Source organism: Eutrigla gurnardus, assembly GCF_963514095.1.
Source record: "Eutrigla gurnardus genome assembly, chromosome: 14".
Lineage (NCBI taxonomy): Eukaryota > Metazoa > Chordata > Actinopteri > Perciformes > Triglidae > Eutrigla > Eutrigla gurnardus.
Window position 1 is genome coordinate 8,909,439 of NC_139937.1, and position 24,821 is coordinate 8,934,259.

The following is a 24,821-nucleotide window of genomic DNA, read 5'->3' on the forward strand; positions in this document are numbered from 1 at the left end:
CAAGCTGTCAAACAATCAGTTATATATGAACCCTCCAGCATAGTCAGAGAGTTATGAGTGATGTACTGACTTGTCGTTCCATGCTGTGAATAGTATGTTTATTTTTTATTCTTATTATGACCAAAGTTGAGTTCTCCTAAATCCAAAATGGATATTATTCTGCTCTAAATCTGACCATTTCCCAGCTTAAGTGTCTCTCCTGATGTAACAGTGGATTCCCCCAGTAAACAAAACAAGTATACTGTACGTATTGGAAGTTGGACTGAATAAAGAAAAAAATTATATATATATAGTCAGTGTCTATATACTATTTTTCAAAGAACACAATAAAATTGAAGTATCTGCAGCTGAAAATGTGTGAATATTCTGTGTCTTTATATTTATTGAAACATGCAAACAGAAAAAAACATGCAACTACATCAAAACCAAGTTGTATGCACATTTCATACCGCCATTGTCTTTATGGTTGATAATACTTACATAACAAGCTGACAACATAGAACACTAATCTTGTTTAAATGGGTTTGTTAAAGTACCAGAGATGCAGGGTTAGTTTAGTGTGCTGCAATCTAGCATCTATCAAGCACGTATATGTTCTTCTAAAATATGAAGTGTGTCCCTTTGAGTTCATGGAGGAAAGCAAAAATAATGTGAAATAATAATGTGAAATTTTCATTAAGAATGTCAATAGTGTTCCAACATACTAAGCCTTCATTACACTAGAAGCTCTTACTGTAATCAATCAGGAAAGTCATTTCGGTAAGGGGAAGTGCAGAAGGGTGTCATTGCTGTTCAGGGGCTTATTAACACACGCACACACACACGCACACACACACGCACACACACCCACACACACATTAAAAGGTGCCACTTGATGAGATAAGACAGAATTGATGGTGACTCCAAAAATAGCACCTTGAGGATCATCACCTCGACCAGCCAGGCTGTATGACTCACACACACACGCACTCGCTCCCCACCTCCTCTGCCTCTCTGTCTCTTGCTCCTTGCGCTCTCCCTCTACCTCACCCGCTCTCTCACCCATGCTCCTCCCTCTCTCATGGGTCGGTGACTCACAAACACATTGACTGAATCCCATCTCGAACAGCTGCAGGGATGAGAGGGCGGCGAGGCCATCACAGACACTTGAATTAGACCACAGTTCACACTATAGTTTCCTGTCTGTGGGCAGTTTAGAGTGGCTTCATGCAACCTTGTGTCATGGGCAAACAGTGAGGCAATATAACGGAACAAAACAACAACACGTGCTAGCAAGATCACATCCTTAATCTCATCTCACGTGTCTTTCACATTAAAGAAGTTCACAACTCAAGATGGTTACTTGCTATCCATTGCATCTTGGTTCTTTCCTTATAGTCAAAAACAAGATATACTGTAGTTATTGCACATTATAATTATATAAATTGCTACATTAGCAAGTGCAAATATGTTACTGTATTCATGTCAGCACGCATGAACACAGCACACATTATTATCACGCATTTGAACAAAATTCTGGTTTTCATGAAAGGATGTATTCTTCTGACTGACAAAGGAATAATAGAAACATTGTGTTGCTCATGTACTGTACTTAACTCTAGCTCTACGGATCAGTTGTCCTAGCAACATGGATACCATCCCTCTCACTGTTTGCGCTGGATTAGGAGCCAGTGTTTGACACATTATAATGAAATGAAACGAAATGTACTTACCGAAGAAGCACCCAAAAGAAAATCTTGTAGCAGTAGAGGCTGAAGTTAACATGGACGTTGACCGTTCACATAGATTGTCCAATTTTACAAGTATCCTTTTTATTATGTTTTGACAAATTTGATTACAGTCATTTTATAATCAAATGAAAGTGAGCAAAGTTTCTTTCATGAAAGCTTATTTTAAAAGGTGTATGTAATGTTGTCTTATGGTATATGATAAATAAACACATATGCAGAAGATCTAATAAAAGATTATGATTTGGAATAACATTCATGTGCATACAGTATGCTTACGATATTACACAGGTTATACTTTAAAAGTTCAAGTTTGTATCACTTGCTTTGGGAAATAAACAAAAATACCATACATACAAAAACACCTTGAAATACAAAGCAACTAGTATATTCATACCTGTTATAATTATTTGTTTTGTCTTTTTCAGACATGATGTTATGAACAATGTTTTTTTTATGAATGGCTTTTTGTATACCTGAAATGTTGATGTTGTTTTTCTACCTGACATCATTGTGTTTGCTTCCTGTTAATTTGTTCTGCCGTAATTATTTAAAGATTCTAAGTATTGCTTACTATTTTCAGCACTGCTTATCCTACAACTTTCTCTTCTTTTACTAATTCTTCTTTCCTGCTTTTATCTTGATCCTCTTCATTCTCATCAACCCCTTTCTCTCCATTTGCCATGGCATCTTTGGCTGAATTCTCCTCCACGTCCAGCTCTGCTTCACTTTCTTCCTCATCCTCGCCTGCACTGACCTCTCCGTTCACCTCTGTCTTTTCTTGTCCTGACTCTTCTGCAGCTCCCTCTTGTGTTTTGCTCACACTTTCTTCCTGGTTACTGCGTCTACTGCTACTTCTGCTGTTATTGTTCTCCTTTGTCTCATTATCTGACTGAGTCTTCCCCAGGTCATTGCCGTTTTCTGCCTCCTTCTGTTCCTCCCCCGTGTCGACATCATTAGCTTGGCCCTCACTGCTTTTCTCCCCCTCTCCACTCTCTTTATCTTGCTTATCTTCAATATTTTTGTCTTGCTCATCCTGTTCCCCCCCAGAAGATGCATGGCTTCTATCCTCTTTCTTTTCACTGTCCTGGGTCTCATCGCTGTTGCTACTGCTGGACCCCTGCTCCTCACTCTTAACCTCCTCCTTGATCTCATCCGTGACCACTTCCTTTGCTTCATCTTTTACCTCCTCCTCCTCCTCCTCCTTTTCCTCAGATCCTGCAGCTGCTACCTCTTTTTCATCATTTTGCTCCTCCTCTTCCCCTCCCTCTTTCCCGCCAATTGTCTCCTGATTTTCCTTCATTTCATCTTTGCTAGAAGCGTCTTCTTCTGTGGTGCTTTCATCAGCAGCCGCCTCCTCCTTCTTCTCCTCCTCCTCCTTCTCCTCCTCCTTCTCCTTCTCCTCCTCCTTCTCCTTCTCCTCCTCCTCCTCTCCCGCCTTCTCACCATTCTGCTCTGAGGCTGTTGTAGCTTCATCTGCAGGTTTCTGTAATGTAATGATACCACAGAACCAATTTATACTGTAGCTCTAAATATTTTAACAGGCGTATGATGCAATTGCATTGTTTACAATAATCCTCCCAGTGTGCTGCACTTTCAAGTGGAGCCAAAGCATTACGTTTGTTTTTTCTTCAAGACCCTTTAATGGCATGTAAATCAATGTGCAACAAGTAATGGAACAAGACATTAGTCGGCAAATATGATTCAAACTAGTTCTTAAGACAACATGCTCTATGGGTAATATTCATATGAATTCAGCATTTTAAAGCAGAGTTAAAGTAGTCGAAACATAATTTTGGCCACTGAATACTATATAATATCTTCCAAAATATAGGCGAAAGAATGAAATGCATTGAAACTACACCATTGTGACATTGCTTGCTCCCTTAATAGTTTATTATTCATTATTCATATTGATTCAGAGATCACTCAAACCTACTGCTTTCATTTCACTCACTAAGTTTAAGTCATATCTCATTCTGTCTGCTCCTGCTTTTAATTTCTAACTTTCTATTTATTACGTTGTCTGTCTTTATTATGTTAATTGTCTCCTGCTGCCTTGGCCAGGGCTCACTTGTAAAAGAGATATCTATCTCAATGTGATTCTTCGCTGGTTAAATAAAGGTAAAATAAATAAAGAAATTATGTACAATGCTGTGTGTTTGTACCTCATCAGCTGGCTGGTCTTGGGGCACCTGGGGATTGTTTCCATCATCAGGTTTCAGTTGCAAGTCATCTGGAAATAGAGAGAAGCACACTGATTGCAGATAACTGAAGAGAAATGTTGGTTTGACTGATAAAATGTTTGTTTTTCCTATAGTGTTGCATCCAAATGTGTGATGTCGTGTCCCCAATGGGCTCGTTAGGGCAATGCAACTTGAAAGTCAGTTGCGTGTGTCATCCAACATAACTGTTTCTATGTCACACAGGCCATATCAGACAAAATAGAGAGGCAATACAATGGTATGCATTACATCATGACTAATATTTTGATTCCGCATTCTGTTTTGTAAAAGCTCCACACGACTAAATGCAGCAGAATACAAAGTAACTCATCACAGCGTGAATCTAAAATCCGGAAAACATCAATTTGCTTTTCGTTCTCTCATGCAATTTTACAGGTTTGATATATAATGTGGACGATTTTCTCCACCCTTTATCCCAGTCAGAGCCCATTACATCATTTCAGAAATTCATAAAACCTCCGATGAATAAGGGAGCTTTGATTCATCCCCCCAGTAAGTGACTTGTTGAAATTATACATCTTTTATACCACAGCTGTGTTTTCAATTTTTCTCCATCAAAAAACAACACAAGACTGACACCTGGTGGTGAAGAAGAAAAACACCCAAGACTATTGCAAGTAAACAACTTCCCCAGACAATAGAAGTGCAGCAGAGAGCCAGAAAGCCATGTTTACCAGCTCAGGAGGTGGGAGAGCACAGCGGGGAAGTTCAAGGTTGTGAACCGATTCAAAATTAAATCATCTTCATCATCATAATTTTTATCGCCACCCCAGTATTCGTCCTAATAATCCCCACAGGTATTACTCTAAATGGAACAATTTACCAACAGAAAACATTAGAGATTCCTTCATGTCCCCACCACCAATGCTAGTGTGTATCCCTGACACTGAATTTAAATGTTAGAATAGGCACTCAAAATTGACTTGAATGGAGAAACGTGGCTCACAATTTCTTTTTAATATGGAGAAATCACTGGTTAAATCTGCCGACGTGTTTTCAAATTCTTGCATTTATATCAACATTGCAAGGTGCACTTTATAGACACAGCGTGCAAGACACAAGAACAAATATCGGCCTCTCCCCCAGAGGAAACACCTGTCATCATGTAGTGTCTAAACAACTGCATAGTGATACTGTGGATTGTGATGTTAAAATGAAGATATCACACTCATTCCCAGCTACCCACTCATTTCCACTGAAGCAATCAGCTCAGCAAAGCAGGCTTGTTGAAGTGCAAAATTACTATTTTTTTTTCCAGTTTTCATGTGAGCCTGCGCATCTAAGGCCTTGGAGTAATTAACCCGAAACATCATAAGAGGAATACAACTATACGCTCTGATAAACAACGTAATTACACACTTGTTTTGAAACACTGGATGAGACCGAAATTTCCAATCAGAAACGAACAGCAATATGAGTGAGGGGGAAAAAGGAGAACAGAACAGTGTAATTAATGTCTTTAATATTCATTTCCGTTTCCAAACATACCAGTTAAAAAAGAAAAATGACTTGGGTAGAGATTAGAAGAGTTTATGGAGACATTTAATGCATTTCAAATGCAAAACTGATTGAAGTTTAGCTATGGTGGGAGATGAAACGTTATGGTAATAATAACGGACCTCTTTAAGAATATTTTATGGAAATCGCCCGCATTCATTAATGGTGAGGGTCGAGCGATTGAGTGTAAGCAGTAAGCAGTGGATGAGCATCAACGACTCCAAACATCTTAACGTGATTTGAGGATGAGGCACGGCCTCATCAAAATGCTAAATCAAATTAAACACAATATTTCGAAATATCCCCTTCTTGCTCTTCATTAAATCCAGTAGATTTGGGCTCTGGTGTTACAAATGGCTTGCGAGTATGTGTGTAAATAAAAATAAGTGTTTAATCAGACACACACACACACACACACACACACACACACACACACGCACACACACACACACACACACACACACACACACAAATTATTACTTTCCCTTGTGCAATACTGGCACACACAGAGACAGAGCACACCCTCTGAAGCAATGCTATATATCATCCATCAGTGTGAGGTAAAACAAGGATGCAACTATAAGTGGGTATAATTACTCATATAAATGGCTCTCGCTGCCATTCTTATGAAAGGTAAAGTTATAAATGAATGTTGTTCCAGAGAAATGTAATAAAGTACAACTAAAGATGAAGCGATAGCAGGTAGTAAACTTCAATAACCTCCCACTTCTCCACAAGCAATCTCCATCTCTCCTTTTACACAAACACACGAACACACACACACACACACACACACACACACACACACACACACACACACACACACACACACACACACACACACACACACACACAGTCTTCCTTACAGTATTGCAAGGAACTGGTTTGTAAAACAACAACAAAAAAACAGGTCATTGGATCTCTGTCTACACCAAGCTTCATACAGTTACATTGTGCAGCAGTGCTTTGATCTGTATTTCCATTTGATGTGATCATCCAATTCTAACAACCCCAACACACTGGGGGAATCCAGCGTGCAGGTTAGACGAGGTAACGTGATGTAAATACTATTCCATGAAATATGAATGGATTATATTCATCAACTCAATTAATAAAACAATGTGTATCACAGCAGGAACAACGCCCACGGTTCCCTGTACTCACATGAACCTGACTGTCAACAACAGAGATTTTTTTTTTAAATATTGTTATTCAAGTCCCATGCACAGTGTAATCAAACAGATGAACATTCATTTATTGGACAGGTTCTATGGGATTGCTTTTTCTATTTTCAGCAAAACACAGGGAATTGAGCAATGCACCTATGTGTGACTTCAGCTTTTATTTTGGTGAACCAAATTAACTGTATCATCAACTACATCTTTTCATGAAAAACCTGCTGGAAAATCAGACAATGTTGATGTGCGTTACATCAGTGTTTTCTCCACTGCAGAGTTGGATTATCTAGAAGATATTATCTAGAAGATGCAGGGTCTAATATCAAATTAAAAAGCTTTTCAACTTTTCCAGGAAGAATTTATCAGTAGAATCCATACAACACTATCAAGTTTTTGACTCCACAGGAAATCTGTAGCAGAATACATTTGCTTTCATTGCAACCGCAAATAGGTTTGTTGAGGATGCACAGTATGTTGCTAGTCCATTATGCTGGAGAAACCTTCCATTTCCAAAGGTTTGCAAATCATTTATCATAGTTTCTCTCAAAGCTGTTGTCATTTTTAAGATGTTCTCAGTTCTGTGACACTTCTGGGAAAACATATTAAGCTTCTCTTAGTCTGGAGACAGTCACACTACAAACCATATCAATGAGGGTTTTCAGCCCAGAGAGAGTATTGGAATATCGAGAGTATAACTGCCAATGCAGAAGTGCATTAAACCTGCACTCTTTCTAATGGCCAGCTTGGCCTTGGTTTGGAAATGTTTTTTGGTTGAGCAAGAGCATCGTTATTATTATAAAGCTACTTCTGAAAAACCAATCTCTAAATGGCAGAGGTTGTAGTTCACAGCACTGTGTTTATGCTTATAAGCCAAAGCATGGAAAAAATGTTGACATAGCCTCCACAAGCCAATTCTACTTCCAGCGGATTAGCTCTGCAGTGTTAAATAACACTTGAAATACTACTTAATGCACCTAAATCACTTCACACAACGCCCTGTATATTACCCTACAGTACAATATATTGCTTATTTACGCCCAGCTGATTTAACCCACTCAGCACATGGCTGAGTTATGGTAGGGTGTAAAACAACATGGCTAGTAACTCTGAATGGTAATTATGAAATGTTGGCTCTCAGCAGGTGTGCTCCAGCAACTGGACAGAGTCCTGTTCAAACGTTTAATGACTCTATGGCTGGCGGCCACCATGAGAACAGTCCAGTTGGTATTGGGATTATATTGATGTGACTAACAGAAAACAATCCAACCGCTTCCTGTAAAATCTGATGACTGCACGTTTCTCACTCATCTGTTTTTCCTCTTTCTCATGCATACATAGAATTTATTGTAATGTAATGCATAGGTGTATGAGGCGAAATAGCATACAATAAAGGTGTCAAGAGAATATTTGGGGTAATGGTAATGCATGTTTTACAATCTGGTAATTCACAGATCATCATATCCACTGTATCATATTAGTGTTGCTAATGCTTTTGTAGGCGCTGAATTTGTTACTCAAAAGTCACCACAACAACTCTATTTAATGGGCTTGCCATAATTTTTACAATAAAAACAGTTGTGGCTCTGGAGGAAGCTTTTTAAATGCCATTATTATTATGTCAATATCTTGGCTGTTGCTGTAGTGCTGAAGTTTATGAAAGTGCAACACTCAATCACTCAAATAATGAGCCTGGTGGAAACTAACGTTAGGAGGACTAAATTCAAGGTTAAATTCCCGAAACATCTTGAATGCACTGGAAAACAAGATTAATGTTGTGACACAGAAATCAACATGGCTGTTATGTTGTGTAGGGGAAGAGGCCCACCTGCTATGCATTTCTGCCTGACGCACCTTTGATGATACCATTGTGTTGCCAACAGGGTCGTCGGACACCCTTCACTGGTTTTTTAATCATTTAATCCCAGAACACCTCAACGTGGTGGAGTGACGGTGGGGACACCTTACTAACACCCCATTGCAGCCAACTAGGATTGTTGCTTGTCTGTCCTTCTTTAGAGCCAGAGCCTGAAGCTCCCCTGTTCTGCCTACCCCAGCATGTCTTTGAGGGCCTTCCTAGAAGCTTGTGATCCCACCCAGCTGGGACAGCTAAATGGATGTTCCAGTGTAGCCTCTGCAACCAACTTCTACTGGATATGTGAATGCCTCGACTTTGTTTGTGAGCAGTTAGCTTCCAGGTCTGTGTACTCCTTGTCTCTCTTGCAGGCAGCCTACATTCCCTCTCACCACGAGACAGTCAATGCAGTCATAGTGTCTGTCCTAGTAGAGCAGAGCATGGTATCTGGCTATAGGGAGGTTGTGGTGATCTCTTGTGAGAAAATCAACTCATGTGCACTCTCCTCCAGGTGACAGAAGGGAACACACCCTCATACTGAAGCCCTGGTTCTGGGAGTTGCAGAGTTGGCAGGTCTCCTCTGAGCTGTAGCCAAGAGGCAGATTCTGGGGACTGGGAAGGGGATCATACGTGGTCTTGATATGGAAGCTCAGCCTCACTGGGGTCATGCCCCACATGTGCAGCTACATAACGGCCCTGTTAATCACAGTCTTACAGGTGATCCATCTCCCGTGTTGCTGTTGGTGAACAACCTTAGTTTTATGCTGTTCCCAATCCAGAAATGGCCAAAATCCGCCATCCAAAACCAATCTCATAGTGTTTCAGTTGATTGATCGGTTGGTCTACTGTCTGTATCACATCCACTTGTATCCTGTGCCAACTTTAGCCTTGGTGTTTTGGACCTTTGCCTGTTTGTAGCCCAGGCCAATGGATTTCAGTGGGAAGTTGTGATTTTCCAATATAGTGCCCTGTTGGAAAGACATTGAGGCCAGTTACAGATGCAGTGGTAGGTGATGTCACACAACTTTAGGAGCCATCAGACGTTTGTATAAGGTAAATTGATGAGGATGCCATGAACAGTAAAATCTACGCAAAGGTTGGCTCCGGATCAGTCCACCAAAAGTGGGATTTTCTTGCCATGTCTTTCCTGTGTCCTTTCCTGATTGGGAGACTGTGGGACTGGTTTCATTTGCAGGTCCTTAAGCTTTTTCAGGAGTCTGGAGGTGCATGCTGGTGTCTGGAGAACGGTGGTGACATCATACATGCAGCTCCATAATGGTATATGGAAGAAGTTGAAAGCAAAAGTGATGAGCTGGTTGGGAACAGACCCGTAGGCATGTGCCAGATCCAACCAGATTACGTAGAGTTGCGTCTGGGTTTTGCTTAAAGATCATTGCTGAGTGCTTGCTGTAGCCAGGAAACCCACAGAGACTTGCCTTTTTTACAACTTGATGTAGTATCCTTTAAATTAGGCATTGTTTCCAAGATGCATCTGAATAAATACACACCATACATTATCTCTAAAAATATTTTCCCAATAGTGTTGAAAATGCCTCTCATCGACAGCAGCGTGCAGCTCTGCTCAGATAGCTTAACATTAAATCAGAGGAATGCTCTGCTTAACGACGCAGTCAGGCAGGCAGGGTAATATTTACAAAGGTCACGGCTTCAGTTCAATATTTTAATCAGTATAGTCATATATTCTCTCTCATTTTTCTCACAGTTGCCAGACACCATACCATCCAGTATGTTCATCATATGAATATATTCCTAATGGCTTCTGTCTAATCAGTGTAACAAGAGCAAATATTAAAAGTAGATTTTTCTTTCTTGCTTTTCCCATCTGCTTTCATGTTGTCTTAGCACTCTAAATTGCATTTTTTGGACTAAAACTGATAAATGACAGACAACATTTGAAAGTGAATGTGTGACTGCATTATAAATGACATTGAGGACTTTGCTCTGGCACCACAGCAACTTCCTAAACCCAGCTCCAACACACGATGTAAACTTCAGATCCCCACAACTGTCAGATATTTACTCTCGCTATTTAGGTTGTCAAAACGTTTTCAGTGTCTCGGCCTGATACAAACCCTGCGGATGCTAATGTTCCTATCGCAGCTACTCCAGATGTGCGTCTACTCGCTAAACCTGAAAAATACAAAAACGCTCAAAGCAGGCTATATTAAAAGTGACAAAAATTAAGAAAATTTGTGTCATTGAAAGTGTCATACATTACCCTAACCCTATAATTTACGTGTCACAGCCAGCACTGTTGTATGTCACAGCTGAAACACTTGTTAGCAGATTATGCGGCAGATTAGTACAGCTACCCTGCACTTTAATCCAGTAATCCTGCATCAAAGGGTCACAGAGAACCTTTTTGAGCTGTAGTGAAAAGGGAGAGATGAAAGGAAAGGGAGAATGAAGGAGGGGATTGGAAATGATGGCCGTGTTGTCTGAAATGTGACATGCGAGCGTGTGCACATAAAAACAGTCACGCACTTAACATACACATAAATACTGTTAACGCAGCGCTCACAAGCCACACTTTCTAAGAACTTGGCGAGGAATATAACTTCCTTGAAATGTTGCAATCTCTCATCCTTCGCTGCTTAGCATCCCTTTTTTTCGACACAGACACATGACTTCAGACACACAGTCTCTTTGTGTACATGTCTCCTGCCTCCCAATGCTGTTTTGAACCCTATTTCGCTCTGACAGGCATTATAGATACATATGCTAACGGAGCTTATTCCCAGAGGCAGCATCACATTTTATGACACCACTGGCAGAGAGTTGATCTGGCTTGGATGGCTTGTGCACGTGTAAAAGCACCCATTCATTCCTCTCACATTCAACTTGCAAATAATACGAAGCATGTTTGGATTTTAAGTTTTGGATATTCGTTTCGACCTTTATTGACTTCAAATCAAAGTCCCTTGAAGGAAAATGATGGGGGATATAAGGTGGACACATTGTGTAGCATTAATTGAATTGGCTCCTGCTAAATAAAAGAATAAATAAAAGAATGTAGCCTTGTACATGAAATCAGAGATGCCAAAAGGAGGCAGCGGGCTACTCAGAACAGGCTTTGTGTTAGGTGTAAATTGGATGTCCTTGAGGTTTCAATGCAAGCTGGGCACAGTTACCTGGGCTATTTGGTACTCATCCTCTCCAAACTTACAAAAAGAAACAAAAGAAACGTTGAACCTTATAGAGATATTGAGACTGCAGTATTGAGATACCAAATAAAGAAAGAAAGGCTTTTGAACCAGTTGTCTTTGTGAGAGACTGCCGTCTCCCGAACAGTGACCCCATAGGTCGTTTGTACAAGCAGCTTATTACGACCCATATTTATGCAAAGAGGAAGTGTAAATTGTATAGTATAATATGAAGTGTTACAGATTATGCGTAGGCAGGTGGTCAGGCTGGATGGATGGGTCAAACCAATTGACTGCTGTATGTCTTCCATTTGAGACCAAAAATCAACATTGTGTTATGTACGGTACGTTTACTTACATAATGTACTTGCCTCACATATGTAACATTTGATGATTAACATACCAAAGTTCTGTAACACATCAAACCTTCTTAGTTTAACCAAAACCGAGAAATTATCCTAAACATGGTGGAGAAATTGCAAGTGTATCCAACATATGGCAGCATAGGGACAGTCAGCCGCGGGTGATCTCCTTTCAGCCAAGGACCCGGCAAGGTCCCAGGTCCGCCTGGAGGGAGGGGAAATTCAAGAGGCTGCATCTGTGTGAGACTTGTTGTTTTCTTCTCCATATTGCTGGGATTCAAGCTGCACAAACTGCGTGTAATTCATAGCTTCCAAAAAGATTTCCCGAAGCATAACTTCACATATGAAACAGTGTTTGATCAACAGCTCTGTAAATCATCACTACACCACATCCAGATAACCATTAGCCCCAAGTAAGGAGGTATTATTCCGAAGCTCTTATAGCATTGCAATGTGCGTAGCTCGGCAACCACTGCTGAAAATTGTAATTAATCTAGGTGTGTCATTGTGTGCCTCATGACTCATTGTTCAATTCAATCAAATGAGTATGTTTATCTGTGCCAACACTCGTGCTGCACTGCGACATGTTTTAAAGCAGGACATGTTTGTCACACTATAGAGTTCTTGCTCTAATCCTCACCATTATCTAAAGACTTGACAAGAACACGCACACATCATTTTGCAAATCAGAACGCGCCCCCACTAATGCACACACAGAGCATAAACAAGGCATGTAAAAGTCCAGATAATCAGTTGACCTCCTTCTCCTTTCCCTTCTGTTGGGCTTTTTTCTATCTCTTCGCCTTTTCTCTCTATCCTCTTGTTCATACCTCTATCTGTCTGTCCTGCTTGAAGTGCGAGGCTCTTTTGTTGATTTTCAGAGAAGCAATTTGGCCCCAGCAAGGGGCAGGGACAAGCAAAATTTTGCTTTGATGGCTGTAAATGGAGAGATTATCCAAGTGAAAGGCAATTATCCAAACCCCACCCATCCCTCTACCCTTCAATATCTCTGCCCTTTTTCCTCCACTCAATGTTCACGCTCCGCCATATCAGGCTATTCATCTCACTCACTATCTGATTCCACCTGTTCGCCCTTTTTCTCTTCTTCTTCCTCATAGCATCATACTTCGTTACCTTTTTATTTTATCCCTCCTTCTCTTTACACCCATTTCCCCCTCACTTGTCAAAACACATCCTTTCCCTTGTCCTACTGTCTTTTATTCTTCTATCTTTTCTGATTCCTGCTGCTTTCTTTGTGTTACGTCTTCTTGTCTCTCCTCTCTTTTCAAGGGAGCCATTAACTAAATTGGTCACAAAAGCCCTTTAAAGAAAGACAACAGTGATAAACATCCTATTTCTATTTACAGGCTAGCAACAACTGCTGCCTGTTTGTATTCTACCTGAACATGGATGTGTTTTTTGATCACTGGCCAAATTGTACCAATAACTCACTTGATATAAAAGGGCTGCCATAAAGTGTATATGTACGGTGAAGCGTAAAACAGGCAATGCGTCTTGTTGGTTAAGTCTTTTAAGCCAAAAATGTCTTTGTTATAGTAAGTTCAGATTCATTCTGTGACCTTTGCTGCATGAGTTGTCGCAATGCCTCCCCCTTGCCTTTGCTGTCACTCACCACTGTGTTCACTCTAATGAAGCAGAAAAGTCAGAAGCTTTACAATACACCAGACAGAAACTGCTGGGGTTATCCACAGTCTGGCTCCCAGCAGCTGATAGACAGTGAATAATAGGGGCTGGCGTAATGACACACACGGACACACACACAAAAACTCACCTCCCTGTCACAACAGAGTCAGCACAGAACCGAGGGACGATCTCGAGTTACGGGGTCACTCTGTCTCATTTCTCCCTCTCTTTCTATCATTAGCTTGTATCAAAGCCTTACAGCGCATCTCTCTAGCGTTGCCCACCCCGTGCTCTCTCACAAATGCATTGACAATGACATGACACCTTCATAATAATCTTTTGGTTTCATTCCAATGTTCCAGCACATCACAGAGTGTGAAGTGTGGGTTTCATGCTTTGTTCTTTCCACAGCCTCTGCCAGTCAGCCAACTTGTTGGCCGTGTTCCTTGTGGCACCAGATCGGGATGTGTTTACCTCATAGCCATTCAGGGTGGTCATTTCCCAAAGGGATGATAGCACCAAAAACACCTCTATGCAGCTGTGAATCAGTGAACAAAGCGAATATGAACACTGTGTCCTATTGAGAAGCTAAACTGGACAAACATGACCACAGCAGCTAATGGGTACATAAGTAATTTGTTTTTGGTGAGCCAATGGGCAGCTACAATTTCATCTCTTGTGTCCTTGTCAGAAGCCAAGTGCACAAATAACATTTCAGCATTGATTTTCTTTGGTAGAGAAGATGAAAAAAAATAGTAAATGATACATTTAGGTAACCTCAACCTGCTGTAACTTACAGAAAGGTTGTTCAGCACCATGGACAGAGACAGACTAACAGCTATGCAGAGACTACACTCCACCCAGCTACTAAACCAGACAAATAAATAAATATGTTTTCTTATAAACACGACAGTATGAAAGGAAAAAAAAATCTACACAGGTCAAACAGTGAAGGGTGCATGAGAATGTGATATGCTCTCCAGGCCAATCAAACAATCTCTTCTCATGCCTGATCTTGTTTTCCAAGCTGTCCGTCTGTTAATTTAATCTTTGCTCAATGTCACCCAAGGGGACTAATAATGCAACATGTTTTGTCTGCCTGTAATACGACATGCCACAGAATCTGACGCGCGGAGGATGACATTACGGGTTTCAAATGGACACACGGATAAACAAAGGTGCATGCAAACACATTCCTCCTCCTTCATCTTTCTGTTGCAAAATGCCAGCTCCCCTGAACCACAGACACAATTCTCCACGCTCCTTTGGGCTCCTGCTGTCAACTCTCCTGCCAGAGGAGCAAACAGGCAACATCTATCATCAGCAACAAGATGACGTAATGGTGGTTCGTACCGCAGTAACAGTTACAATAAGGTCAGCAGCAGTCGGCAGAAACATTTGTTTTACTTTTTTTTTTCTCAATTCCCTCTCACAATGTTATATGCAATGTGCATCATTCACGGAAAACATCTGTTAGGGTCCCAGCGCAACAACACCAATGTCAATTGCCAATGAGCAAAAAGTATGAACTGGAGTTTCTGCAGGACATTATAATATCCTCACCCATATAAGCCCAGAAGATGAGGTAATGCGTTTCTTGTAATAGTAGTTGATGTCATCATGCAAGACCTACTTTGAATCAATTTGTTTTGCAGCGCAACAGTGCCACTGTGTGGTAGAAGAGAATGCATCAGGTTACATAAGATTTCAGAGACCATTACATCATAGATCTGTATATCATATATACTAATATGTATATACACCATGTTTGAGCACATGTTTATGGAAATAATTGATATGAGAAGAGGGTTCAGACATACAGATATTAAACAGCCAGGAAGCACTTGTAGCATGTGACACTCTTGTGAGAATGTCACACTCAGACACACTCATCTTATTGATTGCACAAGCACGTGCAACTACACCCACATGGGTATTTACTTTAACAGGCATTTAGAAACAGAAACCCACACATTCACACAAACTCTCCACCAATTTAAACCTGCAGGGTGGAACTGTGGTGACCTCGCCACATCTCCTCTCCCCCAAGGAGCGTTCTCTTCCCCTGCATGCCCCCTTTAGCTCTGGCTGGTTGACTTTAAACACATAACTTACAGTGAGTCAACGAAGGAAAGTCGTCACAGACACCAGTAACCATAACACCGGCATACTGGGAAATAAAGAGAGCTTTCCCTACCAGGTGGTACACTTAATTAGCATAAGTGAACTTGAAGGGCTTGAATGTAATGGAAGTGTCACACTTGTGCACGTAGACAAATGTTTAATGACAATGGTGATCATGAATGTTTAGAATTGTAAACTATGTTGTAGATTATAATTTTACTTTTTTTGGTAGCCCCTTTTTTTGAAATGTAACAGCACAACTAGTACATTATTTTGTGTGGTAATTGCAAAGAGCTGCAAGAAGTAATTATTGTTACTGTTACTGTTGTTGATTATGACTTATACCGCTGTTTCTTTCCTTTATTTTCTTCACTGCATTATTCAATAAGTCTCACTAAAAAGAGAATATATTTATAGTAGCTACAGGATTATCTCCTGGTTTTCATTGTGGTGCTATTGAGCTCCAATCCACAGCCACACTGCATGTGCCTGGAATTAGCAGGGATGGCATTCCTAACCTCACCACTCTATTTGTTTCTACTTTACCATTGTCAGAGATGCCATGGGTCATGTTTTGCCTGCTCCGCTTCTTCCTGAGGGACATGAGTCTGGCCTGGGAGATCTCTCTGACGATGGAGGAAAGGTGATCCTTGTTGCTGCCATTGTGGCCTGGAGGTGAGGTCTTGGAGTCTCCATCCCCACTATCACTGCTTCGGACCAGGGACTTGCTCTGGAGGAAATACAAGTATAGTTCAGTTGATGAGAGACTCCTTAAAGTTTTACTTTGCAGTTTATTGTATTAGTAATATTAAAATGTGAATGTTGAAATGAGAACATGTTCAAACAACTAGATACAAGTTTAAGCATTTAGAGTTATAATATTTGAAGACTGTATGCTAGATATTTAGTTTATTTACCCATTCCTCATTAAATGTAACAACAAAAGTAACTAAATCATACATATAACCAATGTATTTCCTTAACTGTGTGTATTTTCAATACATCTATACTAATTATCTTTATGCAAGTTGGTTTACGTAATCAATGTCAGGTACGCCACCTATGAAAATGTTAAAATTCCTATTTACAAATGAAAACAACTAAATAATCAATCTATTTCATGTGAAAGAAACGGGTAATACTTACATTGCCATTGTGCTTGGAGAATCTGTAGATAGGTGGTAGGGAGTAAGCTTTCATTCTGTAAACAAAACAGAAACAAATATTTGTATTAACAAAATATATGATACAAAGTTCAGATACTTAGCCATCACAGTTTAACACTAAGTCACATTTCAGGGATATCAATCTGTTCATTTAGGATGCACAAGTCATTGTAAATTAGGTGAAGCTGCTTTGGTGCAAATGAAAGTGACAACAGGTGCAATGCAGAGGCAAGAACAATAGATACCCCTAATGTCAGTTGCCCTCTCTTTCTCATTCCTGACTGATTCTTCTATAGTTCAGTGTTCTGCTAGTGCATAAAAGCAGACCGGCTGTAATATGCGGAGGGCTGGGCAGGGCCGTAGGGCATCAACCCAGCAGCAGGACTCCCTTGTCTGAGGAGGAAAAGTGACCTTCAAGGAACAGTGACCTCCAGCAGGCTACTGGTGATCATGTTTCTGACCAAACTGTCAGAGACAGACCATAAGGGTGGCACGATGGCCGGACATCCTCTTGTGGGACCTGGTCTCCCAGCATAGTGAGCGTTGATTGGCATTCGCCAGAGAACACCAGAGTTGTCAGGTCAGCTATTGACGCTTGTTCTCTTCACAGATAGAGCAGGTTCACACTGTGCACATGACAGGCCTGAAAGAGTCTGGACACGCTGTCGTTAACGTTATGCTGCCTGTCATCATCATCCAGCATGACCGGTTTGGTGGTGGGTCAGGGTCGCACAGACCTCCAAGTCAGAGCCACCGGCACCCTGACTGCTGTTAGGTATTGGGATATAATCATCAGAATGATAGTCAGACCTTGACGCTGGTGCAGTGGACCCTGGGTTCCTCCCAGTACAGGACCGTGCCCGGCCTCTTGTGGCCATAGTGTGTGGGCAGTTCCTGAATGATGAAGGCAGGGATGCTGTTGACTGGCCCTCACGTTCCCCTGACCGAAATCCAATTGAGCACCTTTGGGATGTAATTGGTCCACCAACGTCGCTACGTACAGCTACATACTGTACCACTGATCTGATCCACCATCTGCTGACTTGTTACATAATTTTGTTCATTAGTTAATATTTTCAACTCGAGTCATTTGTTCATCAAGATACACTTGTAATGTTTAGTTAACTTGGACCATACTTGTTTAAGGAGTTTTCAAAGATGTTGTGAATGTTTTTCTTCATAATTTGAGAGGAACAAATAATTACATGCAATTAAAAAAATGCAAATGTGACTGACAACAAGATAGTCTATTTTATTTTGTGCAGTGCTCACCCATTGACCCTCCTTGTCCCTCTGGGTTTAGTGAAAAGAAGATCACTGTAGGGCAGCTTCTTAAACCTTTCTCTTCCGACAGCCACATAGAGCTGACCACTCTCCAGCTGATTCCCATCACTCATCTGGTGGCCTTCATAGGTGTAGAGACTGGCAAACAGACAGACAATACAATATGTCAAAACAAGACACAGATGTTCTAGATTTAAGTTATTTAGTTGATGATAAAATATGCAGAATCCTCCTTAAAAAGCTAACATTTGAGGATTGTGGACCTGTCGGCCTACCTTCGCACACCCCCAAGGACTTTCAAACCCATCTTCTCCGTTATCATCTCTAGAATTCTGTCGAACTGGCCGAGCATCCTCTGGTGGATCAACAGCCTCATGGCGGGGTTCAAGATATCGCCATTTGCTACCACACTAAGTGGAGAAAATACACATGGCTGAAGCAAACACTGACACAGACTGACACTCCTGGTCAAGTATATCCCTCATTGAAGCCACTGTTATCCCTTTAAGTTCAAGTGAATCCTTTGAATTCAGGAAATGTGTCCGAATTATCTGCCAAATCAAAACAGTGTAAAATGGTTTGAGTGAAATAGGGGGAATTGAACTTACAATATAGTGCATGGCTCCTTGATGGGTTTCAGGAATCGAGCGGACACAATTAATCGATTTGGTGGCAGCGGTTTAGCCTGGCAAATATATATACATACATATTTACACATATACACGTATACACACATGTACATAAAATAATCCAGACATCATAAGGCAAATTAAAACTACAGTCCACATTCTTAACCCTGTTGCTTTTCAAGATGCCTTCAAATGCTAAAGCAGAACAGCCAATTGTAGAAGAAATTGCTATTTACATTGGCACAGAGTCAGAAGAATCTAATGGAAACAATAATTTAAAAATGTTTTATAATTTTCATGCATTGATCCGTGATGGGAACCTTAGAACCTAAGACGTCTTTGGAAGCGTGTTTGTTTGTTTTCAGATCAGTATGTTCAGTTGGGGTTTAAGGACAGCACTTTTTTCCCAGTGGAGACTCAGGACCTGTGAAAAAACTGCAGGCTCTTTTACTCCAGGGACAAGCGTGAACACCTGGGTCAATTTTGATATTGTAGTTGGTAAGGACAACATTGAGGCTCCTAAATACAGCTGCCCATGTCAGTGCAGTCAATAGGGCTAACATAGGGCTCACTGACCATCCTAGACAGAACTGTTTGGGAAATCGGCACCATCAAATGTGACAAAAGATTTATGCAGCATGTTTTGATTGTAGATAATAAGATGTCTATTAATTTCAAAATCCATCCATGTTTTTGAATGTTTTGGCATTATATTTGCTTTTGCCATGAAATACACACCACAAAAGCACGATTGCACGACATCAAAAGCTTTTATCCCTTAACAGTAAAAAGAAGGAGCTGTTGTAAACTAAAAATAATCTGTCTCTTGTCTTTGTGACTGCAAAAGAAGGAACCCTCTGTAATCCTTTGAGGTTGCGAGGTTGCAAAGAGGGAGCACTGCAGGTCCTGTCCCATAACACCTGGTAACCCACTGTGACTCTAACACTCAGATTTGGATCCTCTGAGAGAGAAAGATAAGGAAGGAGGTATATTAAAAGTCTTCTGGGGGCTGTTGTGGGCACCGTGGCAACAAAGATGTGAAGCCAGAAGTAGAATTTAAAAATGTACTTCATAAAAACAAGGTGAAGGACATATTCAGAGGTATTCCAGTAAGGGGGCATACGGTCTGACTGCATAGAATGCTGTTTGTTAAAAAAAAAAAAAAAAAAACTTGTATGACAAACCATGAAGCTAGTAACCAATAGAAGGCAGCAACAAACAGAAAACAAGCACAGTGAGGCATGGATCTCTCTCTCGGGTGCAATTAGACATAGATTTGTTTTTGTATTGACAAGGATTTTTTTATTAACATACGATCTCCAGGAAATGTGACCTTAACACATCTTACTGAAGCGTACATCTACAACTTAGGTTTGAACTTAAGCATCACTTTGTACAGTCAGCAGTAAGTATTAAACAGCAGTATTAAACCTTTAACAGGAAATACCATGTACTTCCAATGCTACATCTCTCACACACACACACACACACACACACACACACACACACACACACACACACACACACTATTCCATCTAGAGAGAGCAGATGCTAGATGCAGCTAAATTAATAAGAAGTGCTCATTTATGATGTAGAATTTGTGTATAACCGGGGGCTACATCTTGACTGATTCTTATGGCGCTTAAGCACTCCATCAATCGACCAACATCACTGTTTAGTGTAAGCAGCAGGTTTGAACACGGCTTGAAGTGGTTCCCCTCAAGCCCACCCAATCAATCATAGAGCAACAACTAAGAAGCACATTTCAAGGTAAAGGGGAATGTAAGAACAATAGATGACCTAATACAAGCAAAAAAAGGAAGCATTTCTTTATAGCATATATAATCATCAGAAGCTGGGGTCATAAGCGATGCATCTTAAGCTGTAACCTTCAGTCCTCACTATTAGGCTCTAAAAACATTTGGAACAAGAAACACATTCACCAACCATCCAGCCGGCTAAGAGTTATCATCATTAATCGGCACAATCAGGCAGGTTAAGTGGGGTAGTGAGGGGGAAGCGGGGGTCCTTGTCAACTAAATTGCCTCTTTTTATGCTCGCCACATAATCACAGCAGCAACAACAAGCCCTTGAGGTTACCTGTGATGAATAAGCTCATAGTGGATGATATGACAAAATCAAGAACATGCAGGCGTACTTTATTCACTTTGTATGATTAACATGTTGCGGTGAAGAGAGAGGCCGGGCACACACAGCTGTATTTGGCCAGAGAGAAAGGTCACAAATAAATTACCCTGACAAAGAAACCTTTGTACATATTTGTTTTGTTTTTTTGTTTCAATATTAATGATCCAATATCATAATGAAAAAAATATATTTTGAGAGAGGGTTGCTGCAGTTGACTTTCCAACCAGAAACAAAACACCCTTGAACTAGGATTTAAGCTGCTCTTTCCTTGGCCGTTACTTCATAGCTGGTGATTAAAGATGCATAGAAAGGAGGGATGATTATGATCCATAAATCAATAATGCAGGGTCATTGAGACAACAACAAAGTGATTCTTCTCAGAGAGCAATAGAGAGGGATGCTAAACATAACACCTCGCTTAAATGATCTTTCTGAAACCTTTACACTGTGGCATATTCTCATGTATCTTGCACCCAGTGGCAGTTTCAAGTGTTGAGGAGTTGGATTGAGCAAGGACATTGTAACTGAAACCAAACCAACAAAACAAGGCCAATGAAGGGTTTCTCTGAAACAGAACAACTTCTTAGGCATGCTCGGTGGTCGGTGGGTTTTTGTGTCAGGCTAAATCTTGAAACTGGATTTCTGTCATACATGTACATAACCAGGATGTGGAGTTGAACCTGAGGATCTCCTCTGGCAAGGGCATGTGGGGATTTAACACACCCCAAAATTGTCTGGGTGATTGACAGTATTATATTAATTATGTAAACAGATTCTATCCGTGCACATTTTGTTTGTATAATGCCAAAGATTATACATATTTGGAGGCATTATACTCTTCTCTCACATTACACTTAAAGCATTTTACTTGGAAACGTTCCTAAATGGTGATGATATTTGACCTGGAATAATTCATCTTTAAGCAGGGGTCAAATCATAAAGCTACAGCTAATGGATCTAAGACAGTTAAATGCATTCAACAGAGACTTCCATTTCTTTACTGACTTTGATTGACTTTCTGAAAACGCAAAAGAAGTGCAGTACTTTTCACCTCACCTGCATTGGAAGAGTCTGCATCATCCTCTTCCTTCTGGAGCCAATCTGGAGGTAACTGCAGGCAAAACATCAGGTGATGTAAGTCTAAATTAAACATACAAGGCACTCTGTTGGATATTATATTCCATCAGTTAGGTAGGTGCATGTGTTGACACGTTAATTTATAGTATGAGATATCATCTTGGGTGCTCCATGCCATTACACAGGTACAAGTAATGTAGCTCCTATTAATTATACGTAGAAGACTATTTCCTGTAAGGTAGTGGTCAGTTGAGAGTCATTCATGTATTCATCATGACTGGCTATTGAGGCAACAACGTGGTATGCAGAAAGTAGAACAACAGGATCATCACTATGAAAGTGCATTATCCAGTTCTCCAGCACATAACACATGCAGTCCCAACATGAGTCCCTCTCATTCAAAAACAATGCCGAAGTGCATGGGTGACAGCATGCAAACGTCATGCCTCCCCACTTAGCTGCTTCACCATTGCAATCCCATGAATAACTCGCTGCACAAATCCCATTATCTGCAGCATAAGTCCACTTATTTTTAGGCCAGAGCAGAGCACACTTCTCTGGGTCGATCTCATCTCCCCCACGCTGCGACTCAGCACCGGGTCACACATGTTGAGTCACATAAACTTGAAGACCGTGATTAAGTCGACAGGTCTGATGCGCATTGGAAATAATGTATGTGGACGGTAAGTGATTAGCAACACTGACTATGAAAATCAGGTAGCGTGTGCAGTGACTTTTAATTACCACTATTAAAACTAATTAGCCTACTGTCCTGCAGGTAATAGTCTTTTGGCAAGTGGGTTCCAGGACACCCACAGTTGTACGAATATAAAACACCAGTAATTACGCACAGTAATTCAGCTTAGTCACTATTAGAAACCCATTCAAATGTGTTATTAGTATGTCAAACGTGAGTACGGTCTTACTCCAGCCTCTTGAATCTCTCCCTCCCAGCAGCGACGTACTGCTCCCCGCTCTCCAAGCTCTCTAAGCAGTCCACCTTGTGGCCTCCTCTCGGCGTGTAGATGTTCCTCACCGCTCCAAACGGGGCTTGGATCCCGCCGGTTACCTCTCGCAGCAAAGTCTCGAAGTTGGCCACCCTCTTGTGGTTGATCACGATCCGACGAGCCTCGTAGTAAGGGTCGCCGTTTCGGTACATGAAAATGTTCTTCACTACGGGCTGCGACAGAAAGTTTGGCTTCTCCGAGCTCATCGTTATGCGTAAAAAAAAAAAAGCCGGCTGGCGCGCGACGGTAAGAGAGAGAGAGAGCGATCTTTGTTATAATAAACTTACGACAGGTTGATCCCAATTGCGAGCCAAAAGCTTATAGGCCATTATAATGACATTAGAGCGGGTCCATCCTGCTCAAATGTTTAGGGTTGAGAGGGGCTAGACGTGGCACGCATTTCTTCCAGGAGGTTTGGACGCAGAGCTCAGGGAGCGAATATTTACTGAACAAAAAAATATGAGCAGATGCATTAAACTATTGATGGGTCCCGGCGCCAAACATGTCAACTATCCGAACTTTTGGCAGAATCTCAATCCGCGACAGAGTTGTCCGCGTCGTCGGTGCGCCGCTATACGCGGATGGTGATGGTAACAGCCGTCTCTGTAGTTTCCCAACGATGGGTATCATGGGAGCTCATCTGTTGGGATGTATCTATGGTAACACGCCGCTGTTCTCCCGGCGATTAGCAGGGACCTGCACAGCCCAGAGCAAGAGGCAGGCAAGCATTACATGATGAGAAACGATATTTACTTTAAAAACGGACAAAAAACACGCATTAGGCGTGCGGAGAACACGAAGGAAGAAGCGCGAAGAGCTCTGTGAGCAAAGGGCATTTAAAAAAAGTGCATTTGTCAGATTTAGATGATGTTAAAGTTTCCAAAAGCCACGTGAGAAAGTTAATTGGGCATCAAGAGACCAATTGGAAACCCGGCGGTGACATCCCGAAAGTGGGATTAAAAAAAAACATGTTTGTTCTGTGAACTATAATTGTGTTGGGGAACAGGGAGATCTAAACACTGTCCTTTTTTGTCAAGTGGCACGTTCCCACATCGACCTTATAGACATATGGATTAGTTACTTTTTAATCCGATTTTCTTTTAGTTTAAACATTTAAGACATTTTAGTTGGCACAGCACGCAGATGAATTTCTGTTACGTTCTCGGTTCTACCAGAGGGATGATCTACCAGAGGGATGAAACCTGATCTTTCTAGCCTCTTTCCTTCCTGGGTCAGATAGTAGATGATATAATAGAATCCATCATGCATGTGCTAATTAGCTAGCTTGTTATAAGTTAAATCAGCTCTGACAGCAGCTTCACCACACTGTAGTTCGACTGTATTCTTCATCAGATGCAATTCTCTCCTCAGGCCACACGAGGGTGCTATTGTATAAACACTGTTAAAACAATAAGGAAAGGCTTCAATCACATATTATCAGATATTAATTAAATAATGATTCAAGTGCAAAGTCTTAAATAATGTATATTGTATAGTTGACAGCGGTTACACTATTAGAATACAAGTTGCACTTTACAATACCTTTTGATATTTATTTGCATATTGTGTTTTGTGTTGGCTACAGTTCTGGTATTCACTGAATGCAGTTTTTGATAGATTTGATAGTGTAAAACTGTATAGTATGTAGGCCTAGGGCTTTTCACCATCTCACAGACTAAGAACTATAACATACTATGTTAAAATGTGTTTTCAGTT

The 24,821-nt window shown here is 40.9% G+C and overlaps 1 protein-coding gene across 1 annotated transcript; it reads right to left on the minus strand.

The window, feature by feature from the left end:
- Window positions 1-2,196: 2,196 nt before the first annotated feature.
- Window positions 2,197-23,338, minus strand: LOC311024481 (uncharacterized protein). The gene is made up of 9 exons (XM_084026902.1): window positions 23,025-23,338; window positions 22,078-22,132; window positions 18,853-18,929; window positions 18,520-18,654; window positions 18,233-18,382; window positions 16,941-16,995; window positions 16,341-16,524; window positions 3,896-3,963; window positions 2,197-3,213 (listed from the first exon to the last, which is right to left on the minus strand). Exons 1-9 carry the CDS (start codon window positions 23,309-23,311, stop codon window positions 2,317-2,319), a joined length of 1,908 nt encoding a protein of 635 aa, XP_083883028.1. The 5' UTR covers window positions 23,312-23,338; the 3' UTR covers window positions 2,197-2,316.
- Window positions 23,339-24,821: the final 1,483 nt, after the last annotated feature.

What these genes read in the sequence shown, in the direction of transcription:
- LOC311024481 (XM_084026902.1), bottom strand. Translation starts at nt 23,311, where the DNA reads ATGAGCTCGGAGAAGCCAAACTTTCTGTCGCAGCCCGTAGTGAAGAAC. An exon ending in TGCAGACTCTTCCAATGCAG is followed by an intron (nt 18,930 to 22,077) that starts GTGAGGTGAAAA and finishes TATATTTGCCAG; the next exon opens with GCTAAACCGCTGCCACCAAA. An exon ending in CCATGGCATCTCTGACAATG is followed by an intron (nt 3,964 to 16,340) that starts GTAAAGTAGAAA and finishes CTCTATTTCCAG; the next exon opens with ATGACTTGCAACTGAAACCT.